At 42.6% G+C, this 27118-nt stretch overlaps 3 protein-coding genes across 4 annotated transcripts; all 3 read left to right on the forward strand.

Annotated features, from left to right (window-relative positions):
- The first annotated feature begins 1111 nt into the window (after positions 1 to 1111).
- numa1 (nuclear mitotic apparatus protein 1) lies at positions 1112 to 15562 on the forward strand. Of its 2 annotated transcripts, XM_083549635.1 has the most exons (24): positions 1112 to 1255; positions 2224 to 2271; positions 2354 to 2439; positions 2544 to 2623; positions 2715 to 2788; positions 2914 to 2985; positions 3475 to 3565; positions 3674 to 3803; positions 4025 to 4161; positions 4405 to 4516; positions 4594 to 4711; positions 4801 to 4941; positions 5052 to 5171; positions 5626 to 10542; positions 10629 to 10838; positions 10946 to 11109; positions 11530 to 11809; positions 11913 to 12102; positions 12502 to 12638; positions 12812 to 13090; positions 13174 to 13260; positions 13742 to 13897; positions 14431 to 14467; positions 14809 to 15562. In XM_083549635.1, exons 2-23 carry the CDS (start codon positions 2230 to 2232, stop codon positions 14455 to 14457), a joined length of 7650 nt encoding a protein of 2549 aa, XP_083405761.1. In that variant the 5' UTR covers positions 1112 to 1255; positions 2224 to 2229; the 3' UTR covers positions 14458 to 14467; positions 14809 to 15562. The 2 variants fall into 2 exon arrangements, with proteins under 2 accessions (XP_083405761.1, XP_083405760.1); XM_083549634.1 differs by lacking the exon at positions 14431 to 14467.
- Positions 15563 to 17179: 1617 nt separating this feature from the next.
- nlrc3l (NLR family, CARD domain containing 3-like) lies at positions 17180 to 21746 on the forward strand. Its single transcript, XM_083548527.1, has 6 exons — positions 17180 to 17590; positions 18000 to 18134; positions 18289 to 18396; positions 18486 to 18669; positions 18772 to 19024; positions 19107 to 21746. The coding sequence occupies exons 1-6, from the start codon at positions 17562 to 17564 to the stop codon at positions 20627 to 20629; spliced, it is 2232 nt and encodes a 743-aa protein (XP_083404653.1). The 5' UTR covers positions 17180 to 17561; the 3' UTR covers positions 20630 to 21746.
- Positions 21747 to 22454: 708 nt separating this feature from the next.
- On the forward strand, positions 22455 to 27114 carry chordc1a (cysteine and histidine-rich domain (CHORD) containing 1a). Its single transcript, XM_083548730.1, has 11 exons — positions 22455 to 22682; positions 24296 to 24345; positions 24440 to 24496; positions 25387 to 25547; positions 25646 to 25749; positions 25830 to 25888; positions 25988 to 26058; positions 26153 to 26255; positions 26352 to 26471; positions 26563 to 26625; positions 26808 to 27114. Exons 1-11 carry the CDS (start codon positions 22619 to 22621, stop codon positions 26958 to 26960), a joined length of 1005 nt encoding a protein of 334 aa, XP_083404856.1. The 5' UTR covers positions 22455 to 22618; the 3' UTR covers positions 26961 to 27114.
- The last annotated feature ends 4 nt before the right edge of the window (positions 27115 to 27118 follow it).

A 27118-nucleotide genomic window follows, 5' to 3' on the forward strand; every position in this document is an offset into this window, starting at 1 on the left:
TTTTATTGCTACTAACATTATCAACATAACAAAACTGACTAATTGCCTTTGACGGATTAATTCATGCAAAAATGCACAACTTTCTGTACAGAGCATGCTGTGATTTTATTCCGCATTATTTCCTCATTCTCCGCCTCATATGATCTCCTGGCTGAACTACTTCCTAAGCCAAAAGCCACAAAACAGACACATGATGTTGATGCACATGACCAGAAGGTTAGAATTTGGTAACCACAACACGTGTACACTATATGTACAAAAGCACTGGATGTTCGGTGCATTTAAAATATGGCACACATTAGGATTCTTGTGTATTTCCAATATAATTTTATTCTCAGGCAAACCAAACAGATTTCTTAGTCTTCAAGGTTTTCGCTGTTCTATTTGGGTGAGTCTGAGCCTATGATCGCCTCAGATTCTTGTTTTTGGCCTTCAGAAGAGGACCCTGGAGTGATCATCTTCTGTTGTAGATCATCCACATTACTGTTTGTAGACATTTTTTTTTACTAGACTATTGTGTACTAATGTGGAAATTCAATTAATTTTTTATTTGTTTAGTGCTTTTAATAATGGACGTTGTCTCAAAGCAGCTTTACAGATATGAAGAGGTTATAAAGTTGTGTAAACAAATGTGAGTTTGGTGTTTGTTGCGTAAACCTATAAAGGATACACCTAGAGACTGATTTATACATTTAAAATTGTATATCTGTAATCTATTTATTGTATAATGCTGCTTTGGGAAATTGTCTATTGTTAAAAGTGTTACAGAAATACAGTTTTACAGAATTTAACTTAAAAAAGGGTGAAATTGCGAGGTGATGGCAACACAACAGAAAAACGATCAATACATTTCTCGAAAGTCTTTATTTAAAAAAATGCATAAGATGTAATAAAAAAATAATTATTATATATTTTTCTGATAAAAAAAATTATAAATATATATATATAAAACTAAAAACAAATATATATAAATTATATACTCGAAGGGAAATTCACTTCCGGCATCAGTTTGACGCACCCACCTCGAGTCTTCATTGGCTCGTTTTATTTTCTCTCAACCAATGAAACACCGGATATGCGTTACATCACAATTCAATCCATCCAATCAGATGACTCGGCTGCAGCTCAAAAAACTCCAGATAGTTGAGCGCCGCCGTTTGAAAAAAGTTCGTCTATGAAAGAATCGAGAAATACCAACATATATTTCATTAAACCAGAACTAATGTTCAGTTTTTAAGATTTTTGGACTAATAAGGTGAGTTAACTTGTGTTTATTTGTTATTTATAGAAATATAATATTATTATTAGCACGTATTTCTGTGTGTTTGTTGTTGTAAAGGTCACACTGGGCTACAAACGCGTTGATTTAGTATATAAAATAAACGTGTATAACTTGTTATATTGTGGAATGAGCTGGTAATTGTGAGTTAATAGACCTATATTTTTAGATAAATAAGTACAGTTTTAATTTACTTTCGTTTAAAAGAACCGAAAACTCGAGCGCGTGTGAATGTAGAAATCATGATGAGCGCATATCCGCGGGTTTACGGTAAACAGCACTCGGTTGTTTTAAATCTACGTGATTAAATGTATTATTTTGTATATTATTTTTTGTTTATAATTATCATTGTAGAGTATTATACTTTTTTTATATTCTAAATATTTTTTTTCGATTTATATCTAGCAGCGTGTTCCTAATATCATTTTATATGTTTGTTTTAACAGAACAGTTTTCACCAATATCTCAGCTTTATTATTTCTGCTATCTCGAAAATTTTTATTCATGATATTAAAAACAGTCTGTAACATTTTAGGAGTGAAAATGTGTAAAAATTGATTTTCTCCTATATAAAATTGACCTGCTTTTTATTTCAAACGAGACGAAATTTACCGTAAATCACTGTGTATACGCGCACAACAGTTATTATTATTATTATTATTATTATTATTATTATTATTTTAATTTGTTATACACTCGTGTCAAAGTATTTTTGTGTTTTAATGAAGCTACATCCTGTTCGTTTACTCAAAGCTTCATCACAGGGACGTCTTTTAGTGGGAAAAATATAAAGCTATACATTAGTGTATATAGTATTTCATTCGTTCACCATCATGGCCGTTCCTCAAAAATATAACCCAACAAATAAAAATGTGTACTTTGTGACAAATATGACTCTTAGTCTAATAAAATGGGAAAATTAACCAATACATTTGTACTTTCAGACAGCCATGGCACTGCATCCAGCCAAGGAAGAGGCACTTCTGGCATGGGTACGTCCACTTCATCACGTTCCCTGATTTTATTTATTGTTGCAAGCAAATATACAACGTGATCCATGATGTTTAATTGCAGATCAACGGCCTGCAGCTGGACGAACCCGTGCAGCGAATCGCTCACCTGCAGGACGGATCTCTGCTGCTCAGACTCGCCTATAAACTGTGAGTCGTGAGTCCAAGCAACGACTCGTGGAAATGCTGTGAAATGTTTGTCTATGCGTTATATCCTACCGCACGTTTATTCTCTCTCTGATTGGTTATTGCAGGAAGGGGGAGGAGCCTAATCAGGCGCCTGTGCATCTGCCTCAAGCAGAACGTCTGTCCATCATCACTGACTTTCTCCACGGTAGGTTTTGTTGCTCCTGACTTTATATTCAGGGGTGTGTGGTCTTTCCTTTCTTGAATGACGTGTTTGGCCTTGTCGTTATCTCCTTCAGATGTGTGTCACGTAGAAGAGTGTGTCCTCCTTACACTGGCAAAGGGAAGGATGCTGGAAATGGAGCTCACCAAGGTGCGGCGTTTTAGTGGCAACAAACACTTGTAAAGCTCCAGTTCGTGTTATAAGCAGCTGATATTCAGTGAAATTGGTGTGTGTGTGTGTGAGTCTGTATGAAAAACAATATTCTCTATGTTTAGGTCGTGCTGCTCCTGTGCTACTATGGCCTCGTCGACAGCGGTCTGGTGCCCAAAGTGGATTTTGAAACCGAGGTAACCCCTCCGTGTGTGTGTGTGGGGTTGCAAAATTCCGGGAATGTTCACAACTGGAATTTTTTAATGGGAATTAATGGAAATTCATGGGTATAAACAGTGAATTTACAAAATCCCAAGTTAGCTGAATAACTACGAACTTGCTGCAGGGCGACAGATGCCACGCCCCCTACACGGACTGCGCATGTTTCCATGGCATAACGCACTCGAATCTCGAATCCTGCGCACAAAACAAAAACAGTTTTCATGTAAAATGAAATGCATATTGCATAACTGTATGTGTGCTGTGTGTAAGATATTGTGTAGCATTTTATTTTGCAAAATTATACTCACCAAACCAGATTTAGTTTATATAAATTTCTCCAAATTTCTTAATTCCCATAAATCCCTGTTAAGTCTCCACCAGATGAAGTTTCCAGAAGTGTCACCATGTTTCCCTTTGTCCAGCAGAACAAATAATTGTTCCTCTCGTTCTATTTCTCCCCCCAGCTGCAGATGGCGACGATGTTGCGTTACGTGCAGCATGGCGTGAGCGGTTTGTCTCTGCGTGAAGGTTTGGACAAACTCCTCACCACAAGCTGTGAGTGTTTATTAAAGCTTCAGATGTATAATGGTCTCGTTTGTATTCCACATGGTGTCATGGTATCATTGAAATAATCACACGTCTTCACCCCTTCATCTCTTTCAGCTTTGATCCACACCTCGTCTGTGAGCAGTACGTCCTCTCACAGCGAGGACGGCTCGCCCGTATTTTCCCGCCGTTCTCCCCTGGTCAGCTTCGTGGAGCTCAACACCGTGGCCTCCAGCTCGTTCGTCGGGTGAGCTACCCACAGCCGTGTGTCACCGTGCGTCTCCAACCTGTCTGCCTGTTGTTATTTAAAGGCTTGACCCACCTGCTCTTCTTGGGGGGCGGGGCTAAAAAAAAAAATCGTACCTACATCTTTGTTTTATCGCTTCGGAATCCGGGTGTGTCTGTCTATCCACCAACGTGTGGGTTACATTTACATTCGCCTGATCGTCCCGTTCTTTCTTCTGTTAGCTCCCCGATACAGGAGCTGATGAGCACGCCTCAGGTGCAGGTGAAGAGGCTACGGAAGGAGTTGGCCCGCGAAGGAGACGTGCGTGACGAACTAGAGCGAGAACTGGCCGAGCGCATGGGCCTCCTCTCGGAGAAAGGTTAGACGCTAGCTATGCGAGCTTACAGAATAATTACGGACATAACTCGTGGAACAACAACTCAATAAATCGTGTTGTAGTTAAATTACTGTACACTCCCCCATACTGGTCACCATTCTTTAAGACTCCTGGGTCGTCTAGGACAAGTTACAATAGGGGTAATCGTACAATAGGGGACTACCGGACTACTCGATTAGATTTTATGAAGTACGTCTCATCCTCGCCGTCTTTCTCTTCCGACAGAGGGTCGGATCAGTCAGCTCCAGCACAAACTGCAGCGCTTGCAGAGGGATCAGGAGGAGATGGAGAAGGAGCAGAAAGCTGCCCTGACTGAGCTGCAGCAGAAGAACGATGGGTAACCCTTGCATAAAAATCCGTCCTGAATTGTAGGACGTCTTTCTGCGTGTCTCATTATTCATTTCTCCGTTGCAGACTCCTCACACGGGTCCACGAGGTCATAAAGCAGTGTCGAGACCTCAAAACGGACAACAGTCAGAAAGAGAGACGGATCGACGAACTCATGGAGGAGAACGGCACGCTTGCCGCTCAGGTAGGGAGCCATTTCTGTTTCTACGGCGACGGTCCCAAATCGCCGCAGCCGGCTGTTTTGTATAAAAGAGATCCTTTCTCATTTACCAGATGAGAAACACCTTCGGGCAGCTCGCGAGGGCAGAGGAGGAGGTCGCCAAACTAACAGAAGCTCACGGTTCATCCGAGGCCGAGTGGGAGAATAGGAAAGACCTGCTACAAAGGGAGCTGAACCAGGCCCTCACTGACAGGGTGACTTTGTTGTTTTTATTCCTAGTAACATTTCAAGAATGGTTCTTATCTCGCGTTCTCCTCCATCCATCCTGACCTCCTTTGCTGGCTGTTTTTACCTCGTCATTCAGGATTGTCTCTCGGAGCAAATTCAGATCTTGCAAGGAAAGATCTCGGTCTTGGAAGATGAGCTCGCCAATCTCTTACAGCAAACCCAAGAGAAAGGCGAAGTCCTGGGACCCATCGTAGAGGTATGCGTTATTGTGTATGCTATTCACGTTTTCATCCAGATTTTCATTCAATTTATTCCAGAACTGGTGGTTGGTCCTAGATTATGTAATGCTACTTTTAGTTTAGTACAGGTAAAGAAAATGTGTTCTGATAGCCCCTATCGAGGCGTGGCTCAGGAGCCGTAAAGAATGGTGATCAGTATGGAGCAGTATAGTGTAATTTATGAATTGAAATAATTACGGTATATAATTTTGCAGCGCTTCAAATATTTGTACAATTTTGTCATAGAAAGATCGTAATTGAACCATTGTAACACGGGTACCCGTATTTGTAAAAAATAACCAGCTGGTCACACACCAAGTCTGAGTCGCTACTCCACACATACATCATGACACTGAAGTAATTAGTATCCCTTCTAACATGTTCTGCTCCTCGTCTTTGCGTCTTTTAAATTGTAAATTCCTGCCTCCACAGCGGGAGAAACTGCAGCAGGAACTTGCAGATTTGACTCTAAAACTCTCCCAGCTGGATGAAACCATTTCCATTGTTAAGAAGGAGAAAATTGCCGTCGAAACACTGTTGGCAGAAGAGAGAAGCTCGTTTGAAAAGGAAACCGAGCGCTTGGAGGGGCGTATTTCAGATCTTCAGCAGTCGATAGATAATATGCAAGCAGAGAAGGAAGTGCAGGAACAAGCTTCAAGGACCAAGCAGGAAACTCTGATCTCCCAGATAGCAGCTTTGGAAACTGATCTTGCTCATCTTCAACAACTTGAAGGCCAGCTGACAGAAGAGATTGCTGCATCTGCCGAACTTCGACAGCAACGCGGGGCACTGGAGGCAAAAGTCGCCTCTTTGGAGGATATGGTCAATATGCTACAATCCAAATGCCAAAACATTGAAACAGAAAATACTACACAACAGGAAGTTCTTAACACGGTCAGATCCAACCTGCAAAATGCCCAAATCTCCCTTGTGGAATATGAGAAAAAGTTGGCAGACCATCAAAAAGTGGTAGAAGAGAATGCCTCTCTCAGAGCCAGAATCTCAGCTCTGGATGATACCGTCGCAAATCTGCAAACTGAGCTGGATGCCGAGAGAAAAAGGAGTGAGGAGCTTTTTACATCGAGAGAGCAGCAAAAAGCGTGGATGGAGGAAAAGTTTCAAAAACAGGAGCAAAAAGCTCACGACATGTTTGCTGAGCTAGATACCCTGAGCCTCGAACTTCACAAAATGAAGCATCAGAAGCTTGATGCTGAATCGTGCATTGAGAAATTAACCCAAGAAGGAATAGACATCAAAGCAAGTCTAGCAGAAGAGCGGGATCGAGCCCAGTCACAACTTGCTCAACTGACCAAGGCCAAAGAGGAGCAGGAGACTGAACTGCTTCAAATTATTACAGATAATCAGAGCAAAATATCAGAATTACAAAGTAAAATTGAGGGAACTGTCGAGTCTCTGAAGAAAAGCGAAATTGAACTCTCAGTCCTAAAAGAAAAACTGATTTCCAAAGATCAAGAACTTGTCACACAACAGCAGGAACTGGCCCAATTTCAAAACAAGGCAGACAGTCTGCAAAGGCAACTCTTGGATGTAGAAGGACTTTCACAAAAACTGACTGAAGATGTGGTATTCAAAGACAGGGAAGTACAAGGCTTAAAGGTGGTGCTTGAACAGAAGGAAGGAGAAATCCAGGCCCTTCAGGTCAGCCTTCAGTCAATAGAGATGAAGTCCATTGAAATGCACAACCTTCACCAGCAAGAAGTTGAAGAGCAGAGGCTTGCTATTGCAAAACTAAAGTTACAACTAGCCGAAGCCGAGAAACTTATCACTGAGAAAGTTGAAAGTCTCAAAGATCTGGCCCAGCAGTTAAAGGAGTTAAAGGAAGAGCTTTCCGTTGAAAGACAGAGTGTTGCCAGCTTGGAAATGAGTTTCAAGTCTTCAAAGAAGGCCCATGAAGTCCAGGAGCAGTCTTTGAGAGCTGAGGTTGCACAACTTCAGCAGGAGATTGATGGACATTTGAAGAAATTGGAGGAGTCGTTAAAAGAGATGAATTTCCTTAAAGAAGAAATGTCTCGCCAACAGGATGCCGCACTCCAAAAAGATCAAGAGGTTTCACTTTTGACCGTACAAAACAAATCCTTGGAGGAAAGCTTTGCTCAACTTCAGAATAAATTAGCAGAGGCCACTACAGTTGCTACAGAAAGACATTCAGAGTTACTCAAGCTTCAAGAGGAGGTTCAGCGTCAAGAGAATCTCCGAGCAAAAGCTCAGGAAATTGAGGAGACTCAACGTAAAGATCTCCACAGAGAAGTAACTGAACTTCAAACTAGAGTTCAGGATCTGAATAGTTTTGCTTCTGAAAGAGAAATACAGCTCGGTTCTCTTTGTGAAAAGTTGAAAGAGCAAGAAGTGTACAACCAGGAACTCCTTCAAAAATCCGAAGAAGCTCTTCAGAACGAACTTGAGAATGTGGCAGACTTGAAGGGGCAACTTGAGTCTGTTAAGCATCAGACCGCAGCTACAAATGATCTTTTGGAGTCGACGAAAGAAAAACTCAAAGAACTGGAGCTCATGTACCAACAGAAAGAGACCCTTGCTAGTGAAGCTTGTCAGGCCAAGGAAACTTTAGAGAGACAAGTGACTGAGCTTCGCAGTAAGCAGAAACAAGCGCTGGATATGTACCAGCAAGATTTGGAAAGCTTGAAAATAGAAAAGGAACACCTGTGTGTGATGAATGAGTCTCTCCGTGGTGAATCCCAGACCTTGCGGGCAGAGAGCAAGGAGCAACAGGAAACCTTAAGTGCATTTAGGGCTGACTTGCAGAGCACCCAAGATAGATATCAGAGCGATCTAGAAGCCCTGAGGAAGGAGAAGGAGAATCTCCAGGATGAGTGTCAGAACTTGCAGACTGAGAACAAGGGACAGCAAGAGGCCCTGAATACTCTCAAGGTTGATCTTCAGAAAACCCAAGATGGGTACCGGAAGGATTTGGAGATCATAGAAAAAGAAAACGAACGTCTCTCTTCAGTAAACCAGTCTCTCCAAATTGAGTCTAAGAACTTGCAGGCAGAGAACAAAGGTCACCATGAGGCTATGGAGACCTTAAAAGCTGATCTCCAGAACACCCAAAATGGGTACCAGCAAGAGATCGAGACATTGAAGAGGGAACAAGAGCATCTTTCCTCAGCGAACCAGTCCCTTCAGACCGAGTGTGAGAACTTGCACACAGAGAACAAAAAGCAAGAGGAGACACTAAATGTACTGAAGGTTGATTTACAGAATGCTCGAGATGGCCACCAGCAAGAAGTAGGAACATTGAAGAAGGAGAACATCCACCTCACCTCCATTAATCAGTCTCTTGAGACTGAGTGCCAGAACTTAAAGGCAGAGAATATGGTGCAGCTGGAGGAGTTAAATGCCCTTAAGGCTGAGTTGCAAGAAAACAAAGCTCAATGCCGAAAAGATCTGGAGATCTTAACGAATGAGAAGGATCAGTTCTCTTTAGCGAATCAGTCCTTCCAGACTGAGTGCCAAACCTTGCAATTGGAGAATAAGGAACAACAGGAGACACTAAATGCACTCAAGGTAGACCTTCAGAATGCCCAAGATAATTACCAAAACGAGATAGAAACTTTGAAGAAAGGACAGGAACATCTTGCCTCAGTGACCCAGTCCCTGCAGAGTGAGTGTGAGAACCTGCAGGCAGAAAAAACAGCTCAACAGGTGGAGATAAATGCCCTCAAGGCTGAACTGAAAGAACATACAAATAAACATGAAAAAGATCTGGCAACCTTGAAGAATGAGAAGGACCATCTCTCTTCAGTAAACCAGTCCCTACAAAATGAGTGCCAAGACATGCAAGCACTGAAAATGGGGCAAGAGGAGGCATTAAATGCCCTCAAGGCTGACTTTCAAGAGAAACTAAACAAACTTGAAAAAGACTTGGAAACCTTGAGGAACGAGAAGGAAGAGCTTTCCTTAGTGAACCAGAACCTTCAGGCAGAGAAATTGGAGCAACGGGATGAGTTAAATGCCCTCAAGGCTGATCTGCAAGAAAGCAAAGATAAATACCAAAAAGATCTCGAGACCCAAAAGAATGAGAAAGATCATCTTGCCACTGTGAATCTGTCCATTCAGACTAAGTGCCAGACTTTGCAGGCAGAGAACAAGGAACAACAGGAGACGCTAAGTGCACTCAAGGCTGACCTACAGAATGCCCAAGATGGATTTAGACAAGAATTTGACACTTTGAAGAAGGAACAGGAACATTTCTGTTCTGTGAACCAGTCCCTCCAGAGTGAGTGCCAGACGCTGCATGCACAGAAATTGGAGCAACAGGAGGAGTTAAATGCCCTCAAGGCTGACCTCCAAGAGAAACTAAACAAACATGAAAAAGACTTGGAAACCTTGAGGAATGAGAAGGAAGAGCTTGCCTTAGTGAACCAGAACCTTCAGGCAAAGAAATTGGAGCAACGGGATGAGTTAAATGCCCTCAAGGCTGATCTGCAAGAAAGCAAAGATAAATACCAAAAAGATCGGGGGACCCTTAAGAATGAGAAGGATCATCTTGCCTCTGTGAACCAGTCCCTTCTTGAAGACCTTGAAGAAGCCAGGAAAATGAGAGCAGAGCTGGTCTCCTGCAAAGAAGTTGCACAACAGCGAGAAAACGCTCTTGATGAACAAGTTAAGGAACTTCAGGTGAAGGTTAAAGAATTTTCAAGACTATCAGATGAAAGAGAGGCTGAAATTCAAAATCTTCAACTAAAAGTAAAAAAGGAAGAAGCAGCAAGGCACAGCACTCAAGAATCTGAGAAGGCTCTAAGAGCTGAATTTGAGGCGAAGGTTTCTCAGCTTCAGGTCCAGGTCGAAGAAGCATCTAGACTTGCATCCGGAAGAAAATCTGAGCTAAATTTGCTTCAAGATCAGTTTAAGGAGACTGAGAAGCAGAAGCAAGATGCCTGTCATTTTAACCAAGTCTTGGAGAAAGCAGTTGCTGAGCTGCACCTCAAGCAAAAGCAAGAGCTTGAGGAGTATCATCAGCAACTGGAGACCTTGGCAAAGGAGAAAGATTCCCTTACCTCTGTGAACCAGTCCCTCCAGACTGAGAGAAACGCCCAACAGGAGGCTCTGGATGACCTCCAGAGTGGCCTGCAGCAGGAAGTAAAGACACTGACAAAGGAAAAGGAGCATCTGTCCTCAGTAAACCAATCACTTAAGCGGGAGTGTGATGCCTTCCAAAGACTTGGAGAAGAATTGGAGGCTAAGCTGAAGGAACACACTGAATCAACCCGGGTTATGAAGGAGGCCATCCAAAAGAAAGAGAAGCAGAACCAAGAACTACAGGAGCAGCTCACGGTGAAGACGGAAGCAGTGGAGCACTACAAAGTTCAGGTGAGGATCGCCTCCCTTTCTTTTACGTGTGTAAGTGGTACCAGGTAGAGTCCAGATGATTCACCACTTTCTTTGTGCTTTGGCAGGTAGAAAAGGCGTTAACTCATTACAACGGCAAAAAACAACTACTCCTCGAGGAGCAGGAAGCATGTCAGAAACTTCTGGCTTCTTTGGAAACCAGTGCAAGTGAGGCAAACACTCTGAAGGCTGAGCTGAAACTTGTCTCCATGGAGCTTGAGAAGATCAAGGCATCCGAGAAGAGTTTGATGGTGAAGGTCAAGAGTCTGGAGACCCAGGTGAGTGAATAGTAATGGAAATATTCACTCGTATTGTAACATGGTGGCGTCGCAAAAAGGCTACATGTGAAAAGTGCAACAAAGTCATCGTGTTTTGTGTTTCGCAGTTGGAATATGCAGATCGCCAGCTGAGAGAACAGAGAAAACAAGGAGGCCCGAGTGTCCAGGTGAAACACAGAGAAAGTGGTTATCGGAAAATCCCAGAGAATCCGCAAAACACCAGCTCGGACAGCCTGGACCTCGACCCCGATGATTCTCTGAACACCATTAGGTAACGTCCATATTTTTTTTTTGTTATTTTGAGGGCTTCTCATCTGTGGTTCACAAGATGCACTGTATGTTTGTGTGGCATTTTAGTTTTCGTTCGATACGTTGGGGTGCTGCCAGAATGTACACTGGGTAGTGTTTTAGGTGCTTCCAAGCCCAATTTTAGCTCTCGTCTCTCCTTTTTTTATTGGCGTCACCGGACACTGAAAACCGAGCGCGTCCTTTAGTTATGTACCTTCTGAGATTGGCGCTGCTGTTGCACAGCTCCCGATGTAAACAGGATGAAAAGTTCCTGAGTGGGCTGGGCCTCGTTTCGATTTAAAAAGCGAGGGGGGTTTGGGAATGGGGGGCAATAAAAAATAAAAAAAAGGTGGGGTGAGGTTATAGCAAGTACTACCTGAATCTCGTTCTCTTTTTCTTTCAGCAATAAACACACCGTTCCCAGCGAGTCCAGCACACCTTTGGTCCGAAGTTCCGAACGATTGGCAGCCAAACGCCGCGCTCAAGATGGAGGTTCACTCGAGACCCTGTACTTCACCCCCATGATGCCGCGGGTGAAGAAACACGCCGCCACCAACCAGGACCACAAATTCGAAAGCAGCCTCGCGTCATTCGAAGAGTTAACTCTCGATTCAGCAAAGAAGCCGAGCGACTCGGTCCAAAGACGACGCACCACACAAGTCATCAACATCACCATGACCAAGGTAGGGGGCAGAGTACACTTTTGTACAGTTGATTCCATTTATGGCTGTGTGTTGTTCTATATGTATGTTTGTTTAAACTGGAATATTATTGATATTCCTTTAGAAAACTCCTCTCAGTGGCACGGCAGAAGCAGACGAATCTTTCTTCAGCCTGCACTCAGCTCAGTCGCAGCCTAATCTGGCCTCGCACAAAGCTCGCCCCGTCTCCACAGAGATCTTTGAGGATCCCAACAAACTTCTCAGCCTTCCCGGGTATCGCCGGAGCAACGCGCACCTCCCGGTTCCCCCAAGAGGTGAATGACTTGCATGTTCGGTCATATTCATCTTCATTTGTTTGTTTCTATCCCTCCCTTATTTCCCTTTTTTCTTTTAAGCATCAAATTTTTACTCTAATTGTGTCTTTTTTGTCTTTACTTTTCTGTCTTATATTCTGTCTGTCTGTCTTTCTCTCTCTCTCTCTCTCTCTCTCTCTCTCTCTCTCTCTCTCTCTTTCTCTCTTTATTTCCATTCTTTGCCTGCTTTTCTTTTATCTTTCTTTTTTTCCCTCCAAATTTTCGGCTTTCTATTTTGACTTCCGTTTCTTCTCCCTGTCTCTGTGTTCATTTGTCCATCCGTCTCTCTTCTTTCTGTTTGTCTCGGTCTTGATTTATCTCGGACCTTGTCTCTATCTTTTTTCTTCTCTCTCTTTGCAGCCACAAGCGCGTTTTGCATAGGATCCGAGTACGAGCCAGACCACTTCGCCGAAGACTGGATGAGAATCGCAGAGCTGCAGTCACGTAACAAAGCGTGTTTACCTCACCTGAAGAGCAGCTACCCGCTGGAGTCCAGGGTACAAACCCAACTAGCTTTATAAAAAGAATTAGCTGGTGGGGTTAATGTTAGCTAGCGCTTTTATTTATTTATTTGTTTTTCATAAATTAATTGGGCTTAATTTTGGTCTAAATCTGCAGCTGATGATTACTGGATCTTATGTAACTTGATGTGCTTTTCTCTCCCCTGCAGCCCAGCCTGGGTTTCTCGCACCTGCCCGTAACCGACGAGGACGTTCGCAGCGGCGACCCTAAAGAGACAATTCGGCGCGCCTCCACGATCCCGTCCCAGATCAAGGAATCGGTCGCTGCTCACCGGGTCTCCCTAGCTCCGCCTCCTGCAGCTTCTCATGGCCACGCCCCTTCACAACGCACGACCCAGGTGTCCAAAGCACGAGAAGTGCGATCCACACGTAGCCCGCTGGCCCCCAAACGGCCCACGGGGCAAATACAGGATTTGGACACGCCCGAGGTGAGGGCACTTAACATGCTCACGCCTTCTGGTTTTGAAATTATGTAGATATATAAAGCAATGCTTTATTTTTTTTCCTTTAGGCAAAGAAGTTAGTCAGCTGCTTCCCTCGAACTCCGAAAGGCAGGAATCTTCGCTCTGCCAACTCGCAGAACATTGCACCTTCTTTGGTACGTCTTTGTCCTCGTGTGTGTGTGTGTGTGTGTAAGACTGTTGTGTATGTGTTTATTCATCCGCTTTATTTCTAGAGGTCGACCGATTTGATGGTTTTGCCCATTAACAGTAACGATGGCGATAGTTTTTCCTGGTTGCTTTTTATACAGTACAAGAGTGGCCTCTTGAGGCGAATCACTGCACCACATGCATATTTATTTATTTTTATCATTTTGGATGTAACTTTACTTATTTGGGGTGTTAATTTTTGTTTCATTTTAAATCTGTCTTTTATTTTCCTCACTATTTATTAATATAATTAATATATACTTCATTAAGCTCACTTTCATGATTCCGTCCTTCCTTTATTATTGTTATCAAGTTCTGATACTTTTTTCAAACACTTAAATTGAGTGTTTGTGTGTGTGTTTGTGTGTGTGTTTGTGTGTGTGTTTGTGTGTGTGTTTGTGTGTGTGTTTGTGTGTGTGTGTTTTGCAGGCTGATCGGAGGCAGTCCATGGCGTTCATGATCGATAACACCCCTAAAAAAGTTGTGCGCGGCGACAGCAGGCTGCAGCGCGGCATCAACAAACTCCGCAAATCCCCGCGCACCACCAGCACAAAGTCACCAAAGATCACCAGCAGCGCAAAAAAGGTACGTGTGGTGGGTCAAAGGTTATATCCAATAGCCCTAAATATACATGATATGGGCAAAAGTATCGGGACACCTGATTTCTCCAGCCATGCGTGTTTTTTTCACAAACTGTTGCCACAAAAAAAATAGTGACACAGTTGTATAGGACATCTTTGGATGTGGGGGCATGAAATCAAACCTGTTCCATGCACAAAGCCAGCTCCATGAAGATTTGCTGTAGAGCTCTGAATGCAACCCTACTGGGATGAATTGGAACTGTACCTCAGGCCTCCTCATCTACATCAGTACTTTACTTTATAGCCTTTGTGGCTGAATAAAATCTCACATCTTCTCCAGTCTATTCAAACATCTTCCCATAAGAGTGGAGCTTATTATAAGAGCAGATGGGCACTCAATATTGAATGGGATGTCCGAAAAGCACATGGAATCTTATGGTTAGGTGTCCACAAACTATGGTCTGTCGAACTCCTTTCATGAGAAAAGCCATGACTTCCCTCACACTAAATCTGAGCTGTGTGTGTGTGTCCAAACAGAACACCGCTTTCGGAGGTTTGCTCTGATTCCAATCAGGTAACGCATCGGATATATCGTTAGTTTTCTTCTCCGTTTCGGTGATGGGATTGTGGAAAGGGAACTGTCTGGATCACTAGTATTTGGTGTCTTAATCTCTCAACCTTCTATCGTTGTGTTCTCACTAGCGAGCAGCATTCGAATCAAGATTTTCTTCTCTTTTTTGTTTTCTTTCACAGCTTTTCCCAAGCCACGTCCACAAACGATTAGCCGCTAGTGAGAACGGAAGTGTGTGCATGTGTTGTGTATGTGCACTGGGTTCAAACCGGGAGCTGGGGATGATTTTATAGTTAGTGGGTGGTAATAAACACACTCTCCTCCTTTTGCTCTTTTCTTTACAGTTGATGAAGTTCAGGATAAAGATGTGAGATCGAGTCTTCCCTCGTCCTCAACAACGTGCAATAGAATTGATCCCAGTAGTTTTTTCTGACGAATGATTGGTCCTGGATTTTTTTTTATTATTATTATTATACTCTGTATTGTGATTTGTATCTTTTTGCTTTTTTTTTTCTTTATCAGAGGAAACGTTATTGCACTTAACGCTCTCACTTCGTTGTGCGGATTTTTCCGTTTTTGACCAAAATCACTACAAATCTAAAAATGAATGCTGTTGCATCGAGACTGCACTTCTCCACCCCATGTGACCCAAACAGGATGAAACGGACATATAGCGGTACGCAGTAAGACCGACATTTATAGCAGCTATAATCGTATAAGGCGCTTGGTATAATTTGTGGAACAGCCTTATAGACTTCTGGGTTTGTTTGGTTTTTTTTTCCTCAAAGCTGTAAATATTCAGAATCGTATATAATCTTTTTTTGGTGCATTTTTAAATGCTTATGGTTTGGATCTTGCCATTCTGAAAATTCTTCGTTTTTTGCCTTTGGCACATATTCCATGATCCAACAGTCAATAGAGTTTGGTTAAAAGCTCATTCTCACCACTAATTTGTCACCTATGTATGTATGTATGTCGTATTTTTTTTTCGTTTCATCTCCCATTTTTAAATGTTTGTCCTGTTTTTTCTATCCCTTGCTTCATTTTCACTTTTAAAGGTTTCAGTTTCACGCTAAGAAATAAAAGTCTCATCGAAGTGACTCGGTGTGTGCGGTGTATGTTTTTTCGTTTTGTTTAAGCATCGTTTGCAAGATTTTTTTTTTGCTTTTGCAGGGTCAATGGTTCTCTTAAATCTCACCCTGTGCATTGTTTGTGGAATAACGCCAAGGATGTATCGTGCCATGTAGCAGGTTACAGATAATGCACCTAAAATGCCAGAGGAACAAGCACTGATTTCTAAAACCTATATTTTAAATCTATTTCTTAAACCTATAAGGCCCACTTTTGTATGTCTCAAAATCTGGTCTATTGTAGCTAGTGTGCTCTAGGAGTTGGCTGTTTTGAGAAATCTTGACTGCAGCATGGTGAATGAACAGTTCTACCATGACTTGAATTCAGTGAAATTTTACCAACAGATTTGTCCCAAAGCAGCTGTACAGAAATAAATTATTTTGGAAATATAAATTTTTCTTTGCATCCTCACGGAACCAGATTTAAAAAGGAACCTGTGTTAATAGTGACATTGGATTTCCATTCGTTATAGTCCCATCATTATTAAGGTATCAATTGTTCACTGATGAACACTAGTGATAGTAATATTCACTGGTGCATCGACATAAAAGATAATTACATGATGTATCAATTTAAAAAAGTGCATCAGATACACGTTGGCGTATCACAACGTTTATTCGCATCAGTAAAAAAAAAAAATATATATATATATATATATATATATATAATTATTAATAGATAATAAAAACACTACACTTTTATTTAGAAAGTGACCAATATATAATAACTAGATTATTTTCGACTCGCTAAACTATTTCTCGAGTGCGTTCCCACTGCCGCTACGTGAATATGACTCACGTCATATCACAACACTACATAGACCGAGGTGTGTCCTGAGAGTCACGTAAAATACAGATTAACATGGCAGAGGTAGAGCTGCATCTTCCTGGAGACAGAACAGGAAAATAAAATTTTTAACGATTTCATTTAATCCTTTTTCTTTTTTCACTGCAAAGTTCTGTTTGTGAGAAGGCCATGCTGTAGAAGAAATAAAAAAAATGAATATCTACCATAGTGAATTGCATATTTATCCATTGCAATGAATTACATTGTGTTAAATCGAACTTGAAATCGGATCGTAACGGGGTGAATCGTATCGCATCACATCAGTCGCTGCTTCATATGAATCTTTAACGTATCGTATCGTAGACTACGCATCGAGATTGCGAATCGCATCAGACTCGTTTATGAAGATGCACATTCAATTCAATCTTTTTGGAAACATTGCCAGGTTCCGTAAGGTTGCTAGATCTTTGTGACTGACGTGTTGCGAAGTCGATCCAATGAAGAAAAACACTGCTACAAGATATCACAAAGTTCCCAAATGACCTTAAATAGTAATTAGAAGATGTGTCGGCGTGTCATTTTTTTAAATAAAACTGTAACGTGATATGTACAAATCATTGTTTATAAACAACAAAAAACAGGTTGTAAACAAAACTTCTTGAATAAAACTTTAGACTTGAGGTTGTTTAATGCAAAGCTGAATGTAATATTTAATTCTTTTGAGAAAAGGATTATAAGGAGGGGAAAATATGATATTCTGTAATGTAATACAGCAATCAGGGACGCCACCTTTGATCTGAAGCGAACTTGAGCTCCTGACGTCATCACGCCGCGACAACTTCCGCGACGATAAAGACAACTTTGGCAGCTAGTTTTTATAAAGACGAACGGGATTAAATATCTGAAATGAATTGATTTTTCAGCTTCTAGTCAGTTTAAATAACGTTTTAGTATTTACTTTGGACGCGAAATCGAAATATGTTGTTAAATATTTCAGTAGAATCAGTCGGAGGTGATGATTAGCCTTGTTAGCTAACAGGCTATTTGACAGGTTTTTCGATGTTGTGCTGTTTTTGGTGCTTTGTAAAGATGGAGATGGAGAACCTGAAGTTTTTTTGTGTTCTGAAATAGTAATAACCTGTTTTTAAAAAGCCCTGGGAATTAAAACAGAGATTTTACAATGGACGACAACGACTCTGAAGTGGAAGGGTAAAGTTTGTGATTTTTGTCTGTTCAGCGACGCGACGTGTTTATGTATAATGTAAAGATATACAACTTTAGAAATCGTGTTTGGTCGCAACATCGTAATCTGATTACAACGACATAGGACGTGCCATCGCATGTCGTGCCGTCTTATGTCGTCTTAATGAATGTCATACCATTACATGGTGTGTCGTCAAATGTCATGTCATTGCATGCAAACAGATGTCGTGTCATCGTATGTTGTCTCAATGCATGCCATCACATGTCGTGTCACAGCATGGCATCGCATATCGTGCCATCTAAAATTTTCTTTCTATAACATCACTCTCAAGTGTTTCGTTCCTTGCACAATCATCACTTTGTTCGCAAAACTTTAACAGTTTCCTCTGTGTGTGTGTGTGTGTGTGCATTTTAGGATTATGACGGGGCGGCCGCCCAGCAGCTACGGCTCCATGTGTAGTGAGGATTCAGAGGACGATAACGATGATGATCATGATGAGGTTCCAGGTGCTGCTTCTCAGACCATCATTAAAGTCACTTTACCTACAAGGTATACACACACACACACACAAATTAATTTCACTTTCTAGCTACAAATACATAACAAAAAAAAGTGCTTATTGTATAAAGTGTAAGTCGAAACTTACTTTTGTGTGTGTGTGTGTGTGTGTGTGTGTGTGTGTGTGTGTGTTTGTGAGAAACAGGGTCAGGCTTCATCGGCCAGACTCACCAGAAACAGGCGTCACCTCAATCACACAAGACAGACGAACCAGTGTCCATAATGAGGGGGTCTTCATTACTTTATTAGGAAGGTACTGAAACACACACATACACACACACACACACACACACACAGACACAGGGAATTTAGAACTTAGGCAACTGTGTTTGTGTGTTTCAGGAAGCAGGATCCAGAAGAAGTGTTGATGGATGTGGAGGATTCCGAGAGCTCCTTGCAGGTGACCGGAACCCAAACCCGGGAGAGGAGGAACGTCCAGGTGGAGCCGAGTTCTCCCGAACCCTCGATCTCGCCCATGCCGACGATGGACGCGGCAGACGAACTCGCCCTGGCCCACGTGTTCACTGTGAGTGTGTGTGACCATGTGCAACTGTGTGATGTAGTCTCTCAGCACACTGACTCCCGTGTGTGTGTGTGTGTGTGTGTGTGTGTGTGTGTGTGTGTGTAGGGCATGCTGCACTCTCTGAGAACTCTAAACATCGTGGAGCTGCTGTGTTTCGTTCGCACGCTGAACTCACAGGGTAAAGGCCAGCTGGAGTTCCGGCAGCTGGAGCAGGAGGGTGAGATCGACGTCCTGGGCGTGGTGGACCGCATGGTGGAGAAATGGGACAAGGGAGAAGCGCTGCACATCACCGTGCGCACGCTGTACGACATCAACAAGCATGCGGTGGCACGCACTTTGGAGAACGTGTGCAGGAGAGGTAGGTCTCGGGAGAAGATCCGAACCGGATATAGATGCTGCAGCGTACGTCATGACTAACGTGTCTGTCTGTGTGTCTTCAGCTTTGGTGCAGTTTGAACTGCGAGCCAATCACAGACGGCGTTACTACAGTCTTTATGAGGGGACCTGTCGCCCGGGGCAACAGCGCTACATCAGGCACGTGTACGTCCAGTCACCCGTTGTGCTCAAAACCCAGAACGGCGAAGGGGCGCCGATCAGCACCGGCGAGCTCTTCTGCCCGCGTGAGGGCGAGGGGCGTGTCCGGGTCGTCGTGACGACGGGCGTCCCGGCCATCGGCCTTACGGTGACTATGCAGATGTTCATCATGGACTGGGCCGAGGAGCAGGCATATCAACACTTCCAGTTTGTGTTTGCCCTCCCGGGTCGCGACCTGCACCTGGTCCGAAACTCCGCCCAGACCTTCCTGGAGTTTCTTGCCTCATTTTATCCCGAAGTGAAGCACGCGGAATTCCTGAGCTCCGAAAACTGCTCCGTGCTTTTTGTCATTGACGCGCTCGAGCTCTGCAGGCAGCCCCTCGATTTCCACAACAATCAGAGCGTCACAGAGATCACGGCCTCGGCCCCTGCGGACGCTCTCCTCACAAGTTTAATCCAAGGGCACTTGTTGCCTCATGCGTGCATTTGGATCACATCCCATCGCTCAACCGCACGGAAAATTCCAGCGGCTTGCGCTAGCAGGTTCACGGAGATAAAAGGATTTGGCGACGAGCAAAAGGACGAGTATTTCACTAAACGCACGAAAGACCCGACGCTCGGCCCGCGCGTCTTAGAGCAAGTCAAAGAGTCTCCGGTTCTCTACGACGCCTGCTACCTTCCGCTCTTCTCCTGGATCATGTCCTTCGTGTATGAGCGACATTTGCAGAGCCGAGGTTTTCTCGAGCAGACGCCTGCGCTCACTACTTTCTACGTGCAGTACATCATCGTGCTGACGAACCGCAAGATCGAGCGCTACGTCGGCACGGGACTCGACGCGTCGCGGTGGAAAGAACCGGATAGAGACTACCTGATGAAAACGGGCGAGCTGGCGCTAAAGATGCTGCAGGACGGAACGAACGTCTTCTATGAAGACAGCGTGTCGCGTCTGGCATTGGACGTCCTCGAGGTCACTCATCGCGGCGGGATCTCTTATGAAACGGACGAACCCGTGAGAGACAAAGGGCGGAGTTTCAGGTTCGTCCACCACAGTGTGCAGAAATTCATGGCCGCCTTGTACGTGTACGTCAACTTTCGGACGACGGGGGAGAACGTCCTGGAGCGGCAAAGGGGCCGAGTGAAGGCGGAGCGACCCGTCAGCGAGCTTTTTAAACCCGCCATCGACCACACGCTCGGCCGCTCCGACGGACACATGGACCTTTTCCTGCACTTCCTGTTGGGACTGGCAAGTCGCGGGACAGAGATGCACTTGCGAGGTCACCTTCTGCCTCAGTATCACCCCGAGCCGAAGGGGGTGGAGGAAACGCTCAAGCATGCGAGGAAGAAGATAGCGGAGAACACCGTTCCTGAGCGGTGCAGGAATTTGGAACTCTGCCTTGCAGAGCTGAAGGAGGGCCAGAACGTCCGGTGACGGAACCACAGGCAACCGAAAACTAATCGAGGAGACTCGTATACTGCTTGTGGTCATCAACGAATAAGGAGATGTTTTTACTCTACCTTCAATACTTCATCTGATGGAGCGATGTTGGATGTAATGAGGCATTGATATAGTAATGTTTTAATGTGTGATACAATGACTGTGGGTGTGTGGGTGTGGGTGTGTGGGACATGTTTACAGCAAAGGCTTTTTTTATTTGTACACAAACACAGCCTGGTTTTAACTGTGCTCTTTATTTTATACTTTATTTATTCAGTGCAAGATCAGAAGTGTTTTAGTGCCACGTAAAAAAAAGGAATTATGGAAAATAGAGTCGTAGCACTACAAGAATAAAGTCGTACCTTAAACACGCTTTGAAAAACAAATGCGCTAATTGGACTATACAGAAACGACTAATTTACATATTTGACCAATAGCGCCCTCTACAGTCACAAAGTACGGCGGCCACAGTGCCGCTGCTACGACTTTATTCTCGTAATCTTATCTCGTCGTACTATTCCAGGGCTAGCATGACCACCGAACGCACTCCCTTTAGAGTTATTAGCGATTTCTTCTGAGGATTAGAATTCGGTTTTTGTCCTTTTGTGATTTGTCCTTTTTTTTTTTTTTTTTGCTCGTGTTCCGGTTCGACTTTCCGGATCAGTTTGATCCAAGGTTGAAATTTCTTCGAACGGGACGAGCACTATTTTTGCCCGAGCGTTGCCATGACAACGAGACCAAGGCACGCTTCACTACATCATTCATTCAGAAATCACGGATCAGATAGAGGTCTCCTCGTTACTGACTTTTGCACCTCCCTGCTCAAATAAATATGTACTCTAAAGTGGACAAATTTCTTAAAAGGACACTAAAGAGAGAGATTTTTGGATCCTTCAGACACAATAGTGTGTACATTTGCCAGCTCAAAGGAGTGTTAATGTAGATGTTTGTGTGTTATATCATATGGTGCATGTGTGTGAATGTATTTTTGTTGTGTATCACTGCAGTTGGACAGATTAATCATTTAAAGCCTGCATACAGTGAATTGTCACAAAGACCAGAATGCCATCAACGCATTTGAAAACCGAAAAAATAAAATTGATGCAATAGAGATTTATGATTTATTTATTGTTGAATGTGTCCTAGTGTCAACAGAAATAAAATGTCCCTTCCTGTCATTCCATATTCCATATTCATCCACGCTCTTCCCATTCCATCCTGTCTTCTCCCTGTTCCATCTTGTTCCATTCAATCCAAAACTGTTCCATCTTGTTCCATCATATCCACTTCTGTCCTATCGTAATTCCGAGCCCATCCAATTCTCATCCAATTTTGTCCCGTTCTGTTCAGTCCTTTACAATTTTGTCTCGCGCTTGTTCCATTCAATCCAAATCTGTCTCATCCTCTTCTTTCCCATCGAATCCAATCCCATTCTGAGATGTCAAGACTCCAGGTGGAAGTTTTCCAGGTGGAAAGAGAGATATATATATATATATATATATATATATATATATATATATATATATATATATATATATATATATATATATATATATATATATATATATATATATATATAAGATACAACTATTTGATTTCTATTTCACATTGTTTATCTGGTCATAAATAGCAAGCAGGATTTTAAGCTTTGCAGCTTTTACACAGTTTCTAAACCTGTAAGTCGAAGAATCTCCCGAGTTTACACGAACTTTCCCGAACGCTTTGTAAAAAAAAAAAAAATCTGTCCGGAAATGCCCGAGAAGACCCGATGTTCTCCGGAAGTAGCCGAGCTCTCTCGAACGCCTCACCGCCGAGAATTCGCGTAGTTTCCGGAATGTTCGGAGGTTTCCATGAACACGGCGTGCACGAGCCGAGCCGGCTCACGATAGCACCGTGTAAGGGCGCGTGCTTCACTGGAAGTCTTGTAAGGAGAATATATATTTATATACTTATATAGAAACTTTTTTTGTCTCTGGAATTGTCATGTCTTTACTCTGCTATAACAAAGGCTGTGGACAACGTTTTGACCCGGACAACAATCCGGAAGGTGGGATTTATTTTTATCCATATATATATATTTATTTTACTTCAAGTCCAGTCAGGTTTTGGAGCTAATGCTAAATCTGGGAAGTGTTTATAGAAGTGGCGAAAACTGACACACACACACACACACACACACACACACACACACACACACACACACACACACACACATTCAACTCGATTTATTTTACTTTTTTTTTTATTTAAAATATCTCCAATTATACTTTAAAATAAATTTCCTGAGAAAACCTCCCATTGTTTCACTTTGCCAGGAGACTTTTTATTAAAATTTGTGATTTTCTAACTACATTACTAACTACATTATAACATTAAAACTCAACCATTTTAGTTGTATTTTTTTTACGTTATATTATATATTTGTCATATAACCCTGGGAGAAAACAGACTCAAACGAGAACCCATCAACGAACGTCCATTTATTGCAGTTCCCTCATTTTTAAGGTGTTCTGTTAACTGTTCATGCAAATTGCAGACTTGATATTAATTCAAGTACAAATTCATCCTCAAAGTTTTCAAGTTGGTATAAATCTTTAACTGTTTGATGTGAAACTAATTGGAATTGAAGAGACCTCCATCTTCAGGTGGGGTGTTGGGATGATTCGGATGGATCTGGAAAGAAGAAAGGGGCAGGAATGCTGGTCACTTGTACCTCAGAAGCATGTTTGACCCGATAAAGAGAGAGAAAGAACAGAAGGTTAATAGGAAGAGAAATAGGATTTTTAAGTATCCTTATTGTTACATATTAGTAATGATCATGGTGTCAAAGTAGCATCCAGACATCCAGTTCACCAAAAGACTTTATCCATGATCCCTCCAGATTTGCTTATTTACCTAATAAATGCCTAGCAACAAATAAATCTTGACTAAATAAATATGTTTACAGTCTAGATGTGAACACCCCGACTGTGTCTGAGTCTTGAACACCAGTTGTGAGGCTGTTTTATAACTGTGGGGCCTTGTAAGAAAAAACATCTGCCCCGCCCCTTTTGTAGTCTTCACATGTTGAGGTACCAACAAATAGCCTGCACCTTTTGATCGAGGTTGATTCTTCTTCAAGGGCAACATGACACCATGTGTCTGATTCCTCTGATTTTATACCACATTTATGTGCCAGCAATAACATTTTTTGAACGTATTCATGAACAACAAATTAGCAACCGTATGTGATTATAAAAGTTGTTTCCTTACAAGTTTTTCTTTCATTTCAAAAGAAAATAACAAATGGAAAAAAAAAGCATGTCATAATGTCGTCGTTTCTCAGCATTATTAAAATTTATCTGTCTTAACTCCAAGAAAGAAAGTGAGGAAAGAAGAGAGACTGCTGAGGGGAAAGGATGTTTATAGCTGCTTTAATGCAAGTGAGAACAATAAGAACTTTTTTACTACATTCCAGTACATGAAATGTAACCATAAAGGGGATAAGACCCCAGTAAATATTGCAACAATCGGGAGACTGTTATGGCTGAAAATGAGGATCGTTCGTTGATGTTACTGTAACTGCACTGTCATTGATTATTGTCGTATATCTGCAATGCCCCTGAGTTATCTTTATGCACTCTCTCTAGCACCGTATCTATTGTTTGTGTCTCATTCCAGGTGCCTGCACTTACCATCCTGGAGTTCCAGTTTTTCATGACGCCCTGAAAGTAAGACTCTGTTAATGTACTTTCTTTGGTTTTTCAGCTATAGTAAATCGTCTTCTTAATATGTGTGTGTGTGTGTGTGTGTTGTAATACACAGGGTTGGTCATGTTGCAAGAGACGCACTACGGACTTCTCGGATTTCCTGAGCATCGCTGTAAGTGCACAGTTTGCAAAGCGGCTGCGTCTCATTACACAATAGTGATAGTACATAATAGTGCAGTGTATAGAGTTTAGTATATAAACGTATCCAGAGCACATTCAAATCCCTCATTACACTGCGACACACTTGTGTAGTTGTGTACTTACAGTGTGGTGTTTGATAACAGCCTGTTTTTTTTTGTCCTCTGGTGAACAACTGTACTGTTTATTGTAGAACCAAATGGTTCTTTTGTAAAAACAATCAAAAACATTTTAGAATCGTATTACTGCATGCATCTCTTCTAGAACGCTGTGGTTCTGTTCTAGATCTTGTCAGGTGGTTTTGTTCAAGCACTGTATTGTAGTGTCTTTTAGTGGTTCAATTGTAGAACCCCACAGACTTGTGGCTCTTTTCTAGAACCCTACTGGCTTGTGGTTCAGTTCTAGAACCCCACTGGCTTGTGGTTCTGTTCTAGAATACTATTGGTTCCGTTCTAGAACCCCACTGGCTAGAATACTATTGGCATGTGGTTCAGTTCTTGAATCCTATTTTATTGTCTACTTATGTTCAATACCAAAATTTATTTGTTTTAGTATGATATTGTTGTCTATTTGTGTTCTAGAACACCCATGATTTCATTCCTGGAGAATATTACTTTCTGCCTAGTTGTTCTAGAACACAGTGGATAAACTCTCAAGTCCATAAAGTGGACAGTTAATATTAAACTGTTCAATTCTAGAACATCATGGCTCTATTTACATTCTAGAAGCCATGGTCTTGTTCTGAATTTTTATAGTGTGCAGCCCAGTTGTAGATCTCGTCATCCAGTTTTCTTCTGACAGCATGGTTCTGACCCATGTTGTGGTTCTCTTGTAGAACTTGGTGGTTGTTTGTGTGTGTTACAGGGGTGCAGTAAAGGTTGCCATAACAAAGAGAAACCCCCCGAGCCGGTGAAGCCTGAGGTGAAGAGTTCCGGAGGGAAGAAGGAGCTGGAGGATCTGAAACCACGGTTTGATGAGTACATCATTCAGGCTCCTAAACCTGTGGAGTTTATTCAGAGACCCAGGTACAGAACGAACACACACTCCAACATGCACACCATCACAGATCAGAGTATAATCTTACACTACAAAACAAACACCACTGTGTGTGTGTGTGTTTCAGTGCTGATGAGCCGCTGGTGGAGCTGCAGCCGAAAGTGTCTCCTTCCCTGACACAAGCACTCGAGAACCTCAAAGTATCAAAAACCAATAAGATTGCAGAGAAAGGTACAACTTAGCCTATCACAACATCTTTTTTCAAAACGAGAGGCACAATGACCACAGACAGGTGTGTGTGTGTTTTGTAGAGGATGAAGGGAATGAGGTGAAAATCGGAACAGCGTGTAAAAATGGAGGTTGCTCGAAGGTAACACACACACACACACACACACACACACACCTTTTATATGCTCAAGTTAAAAAAACTATTAGGGTGTGTCAAATATTCTGCATGTGCGTGTTTCAGACTTTCTCTGGACCAGCAAGTGATGAGGACAAGTGTGTGTTTCACCCAGGTGTTCCGATCTTCCATGAGGGGTGAGAGAAGAAATGAGCGCACACACACACAGACACACACATGTGACCTAGACTTAGTGCTGAAACGTGTGTGCGCGCGTGTGTGTGTGTACAGGACGAAATACTGGAGCTGCTGTCAGAGGAAAACTTCAGACTTCAACACATTTCTTTCTCAGCAAGGATGCACCACAGGAGCTCACATCTGGAGGAAAGCTGATGTAAGAGACACACACGTGTGACCACTCTCAAAGCTTTTATTAAAAAAAAAAAAAAAAAAAAAAAAAGGCATTTAAAAAAATTGTGTGTGTGTGTAGGGGAAGAAGGTGGCACCATGTCGGTTCGATTGGCATCAGATCGCTAGTCATGTGACCATCTCCATCTACGCTAAGCACTCAAACCCAGAACTGTGTTCAGTACGAGCCAATAGCACCAAGGTGTGTTTCCGTGCGTGTGTAAACATTCTATTCTTTACTCTGTTTGCATTTTCTTCTTGCTATGAAACCGTGTTTGTTTTCTCCATGGCAGGTGTGTATCAGACTGATCTTTGATGGGGAGAAGGAGTTTGAGCAGAATATCAGTCTCTGGGGGGTGAGTGTTTTTTTTTTTTTTTTTTTTTTTTTTTTTTTTTTTAACAAAGAAAAACGACCAATCACACAACGGAAAGCTAAATGCCAACCAATCAGAATGCAGAGGGAAACGTCAGCATCGCGTTACGATGTAATCCGTGAGGAGTTTCTGTGATGTCAGTGTCCTGTTGTGTCCCTGGGCAGGTCATCGATGTCAGCAAGAGCGTCACCAACCTGATGGCTGCCAAAAGTGAGATCGTCATGAAGAAGGCGGAGCCGATGACATGGGCGAGGCTGGACCTGCCTCCGCCCACTCCCAACTCGACCAATGAAGTGAAAGTAATGGAGAATGTGTAGATAAGAGACGGAGTGCACCAACTGTTAGAGAACCACTTGGAACAACACACACTGTATTTCTCACACACACACACACACACACACACACACACACACTATTCTCAGTCCTGCCAGGGTTTAATCACCATGCATCAGTTTTCACACTTGACTTGGGCTCC

Source organism: Silurus aristotelis (assembly GCF_946808225.1).
Source record: "Silurus aristotelis genome assembly, chromosome: 8".
Classification (NCBI taxonomy): Eukaryota; Metazoa; Chordata; class Actinopteri; order Siluriformes; family Siluridae; genus Silurus; species Silurus aristotelis.

Bases quoted from the DNA above. Each gene is read 5' to 3' on its own strand.
- nlrc3l (XM_083548527.1), top strand. From the start codon at position 17,562: ATGGACGACAACGACTCTGAAGTGGAAGG. The intron at 18,135-18,288 runs GTATACACACAC...TGTGAGAAACAG, and splicing joins AAAGTCACTTTACCTACAAG to GGTCAGGCTTCATCGGCCAG. The intron at 18,670-18,771 runs GTGAGTGTGTGT...GTGTGTGTGTAG, and splicing joins CCCTGGCCCACGTGTTCACT to GGCATGCTGCACTCTCTGAG.
- numa1 (XM_083549635.1), top strand. From the start codon at position 2,230: ATGGCACTGCATCCAGCCAAGGAAGAGGCACTTCTGGCATGG. The intron at 2,272-2,353 runs GTACGTCCACTT...GTTTAATTGCAG, and splicing joins AAGAGGCACTTCTGGCATGG to ATCAACGGCCTGCAGCTGGA. The intron at 3,804-4,024 runs GTGAGCTACCCA...TTCTTCTGTTAG, and splicing joins GCCTCCAGCTCGTTCGTCGG to CTCCCCGATACAGGAGCTGA.
- chordc1a (XM_083548730.1), top strand. From the start codon at position 22,619: ATGTCTTTACTCTGCTATAACAAAGGCTGTGGACAACGTTTTGACCCG. The intron at 24,346-24,439 runs GTAAGACTCTGT...TGTAATACACAG, and splicing joins TTTTTCATGACGCCCTGAAA to GGTTGGTCATGTTGCAAGAG. The intron at 25,889-25,987 runs GTAACACACACA...TGCGTGTTTCAG, and splicing joins AAAATGGAGGTTGCTCGAAG to ACTTTCTCTGGACCAGCAAG.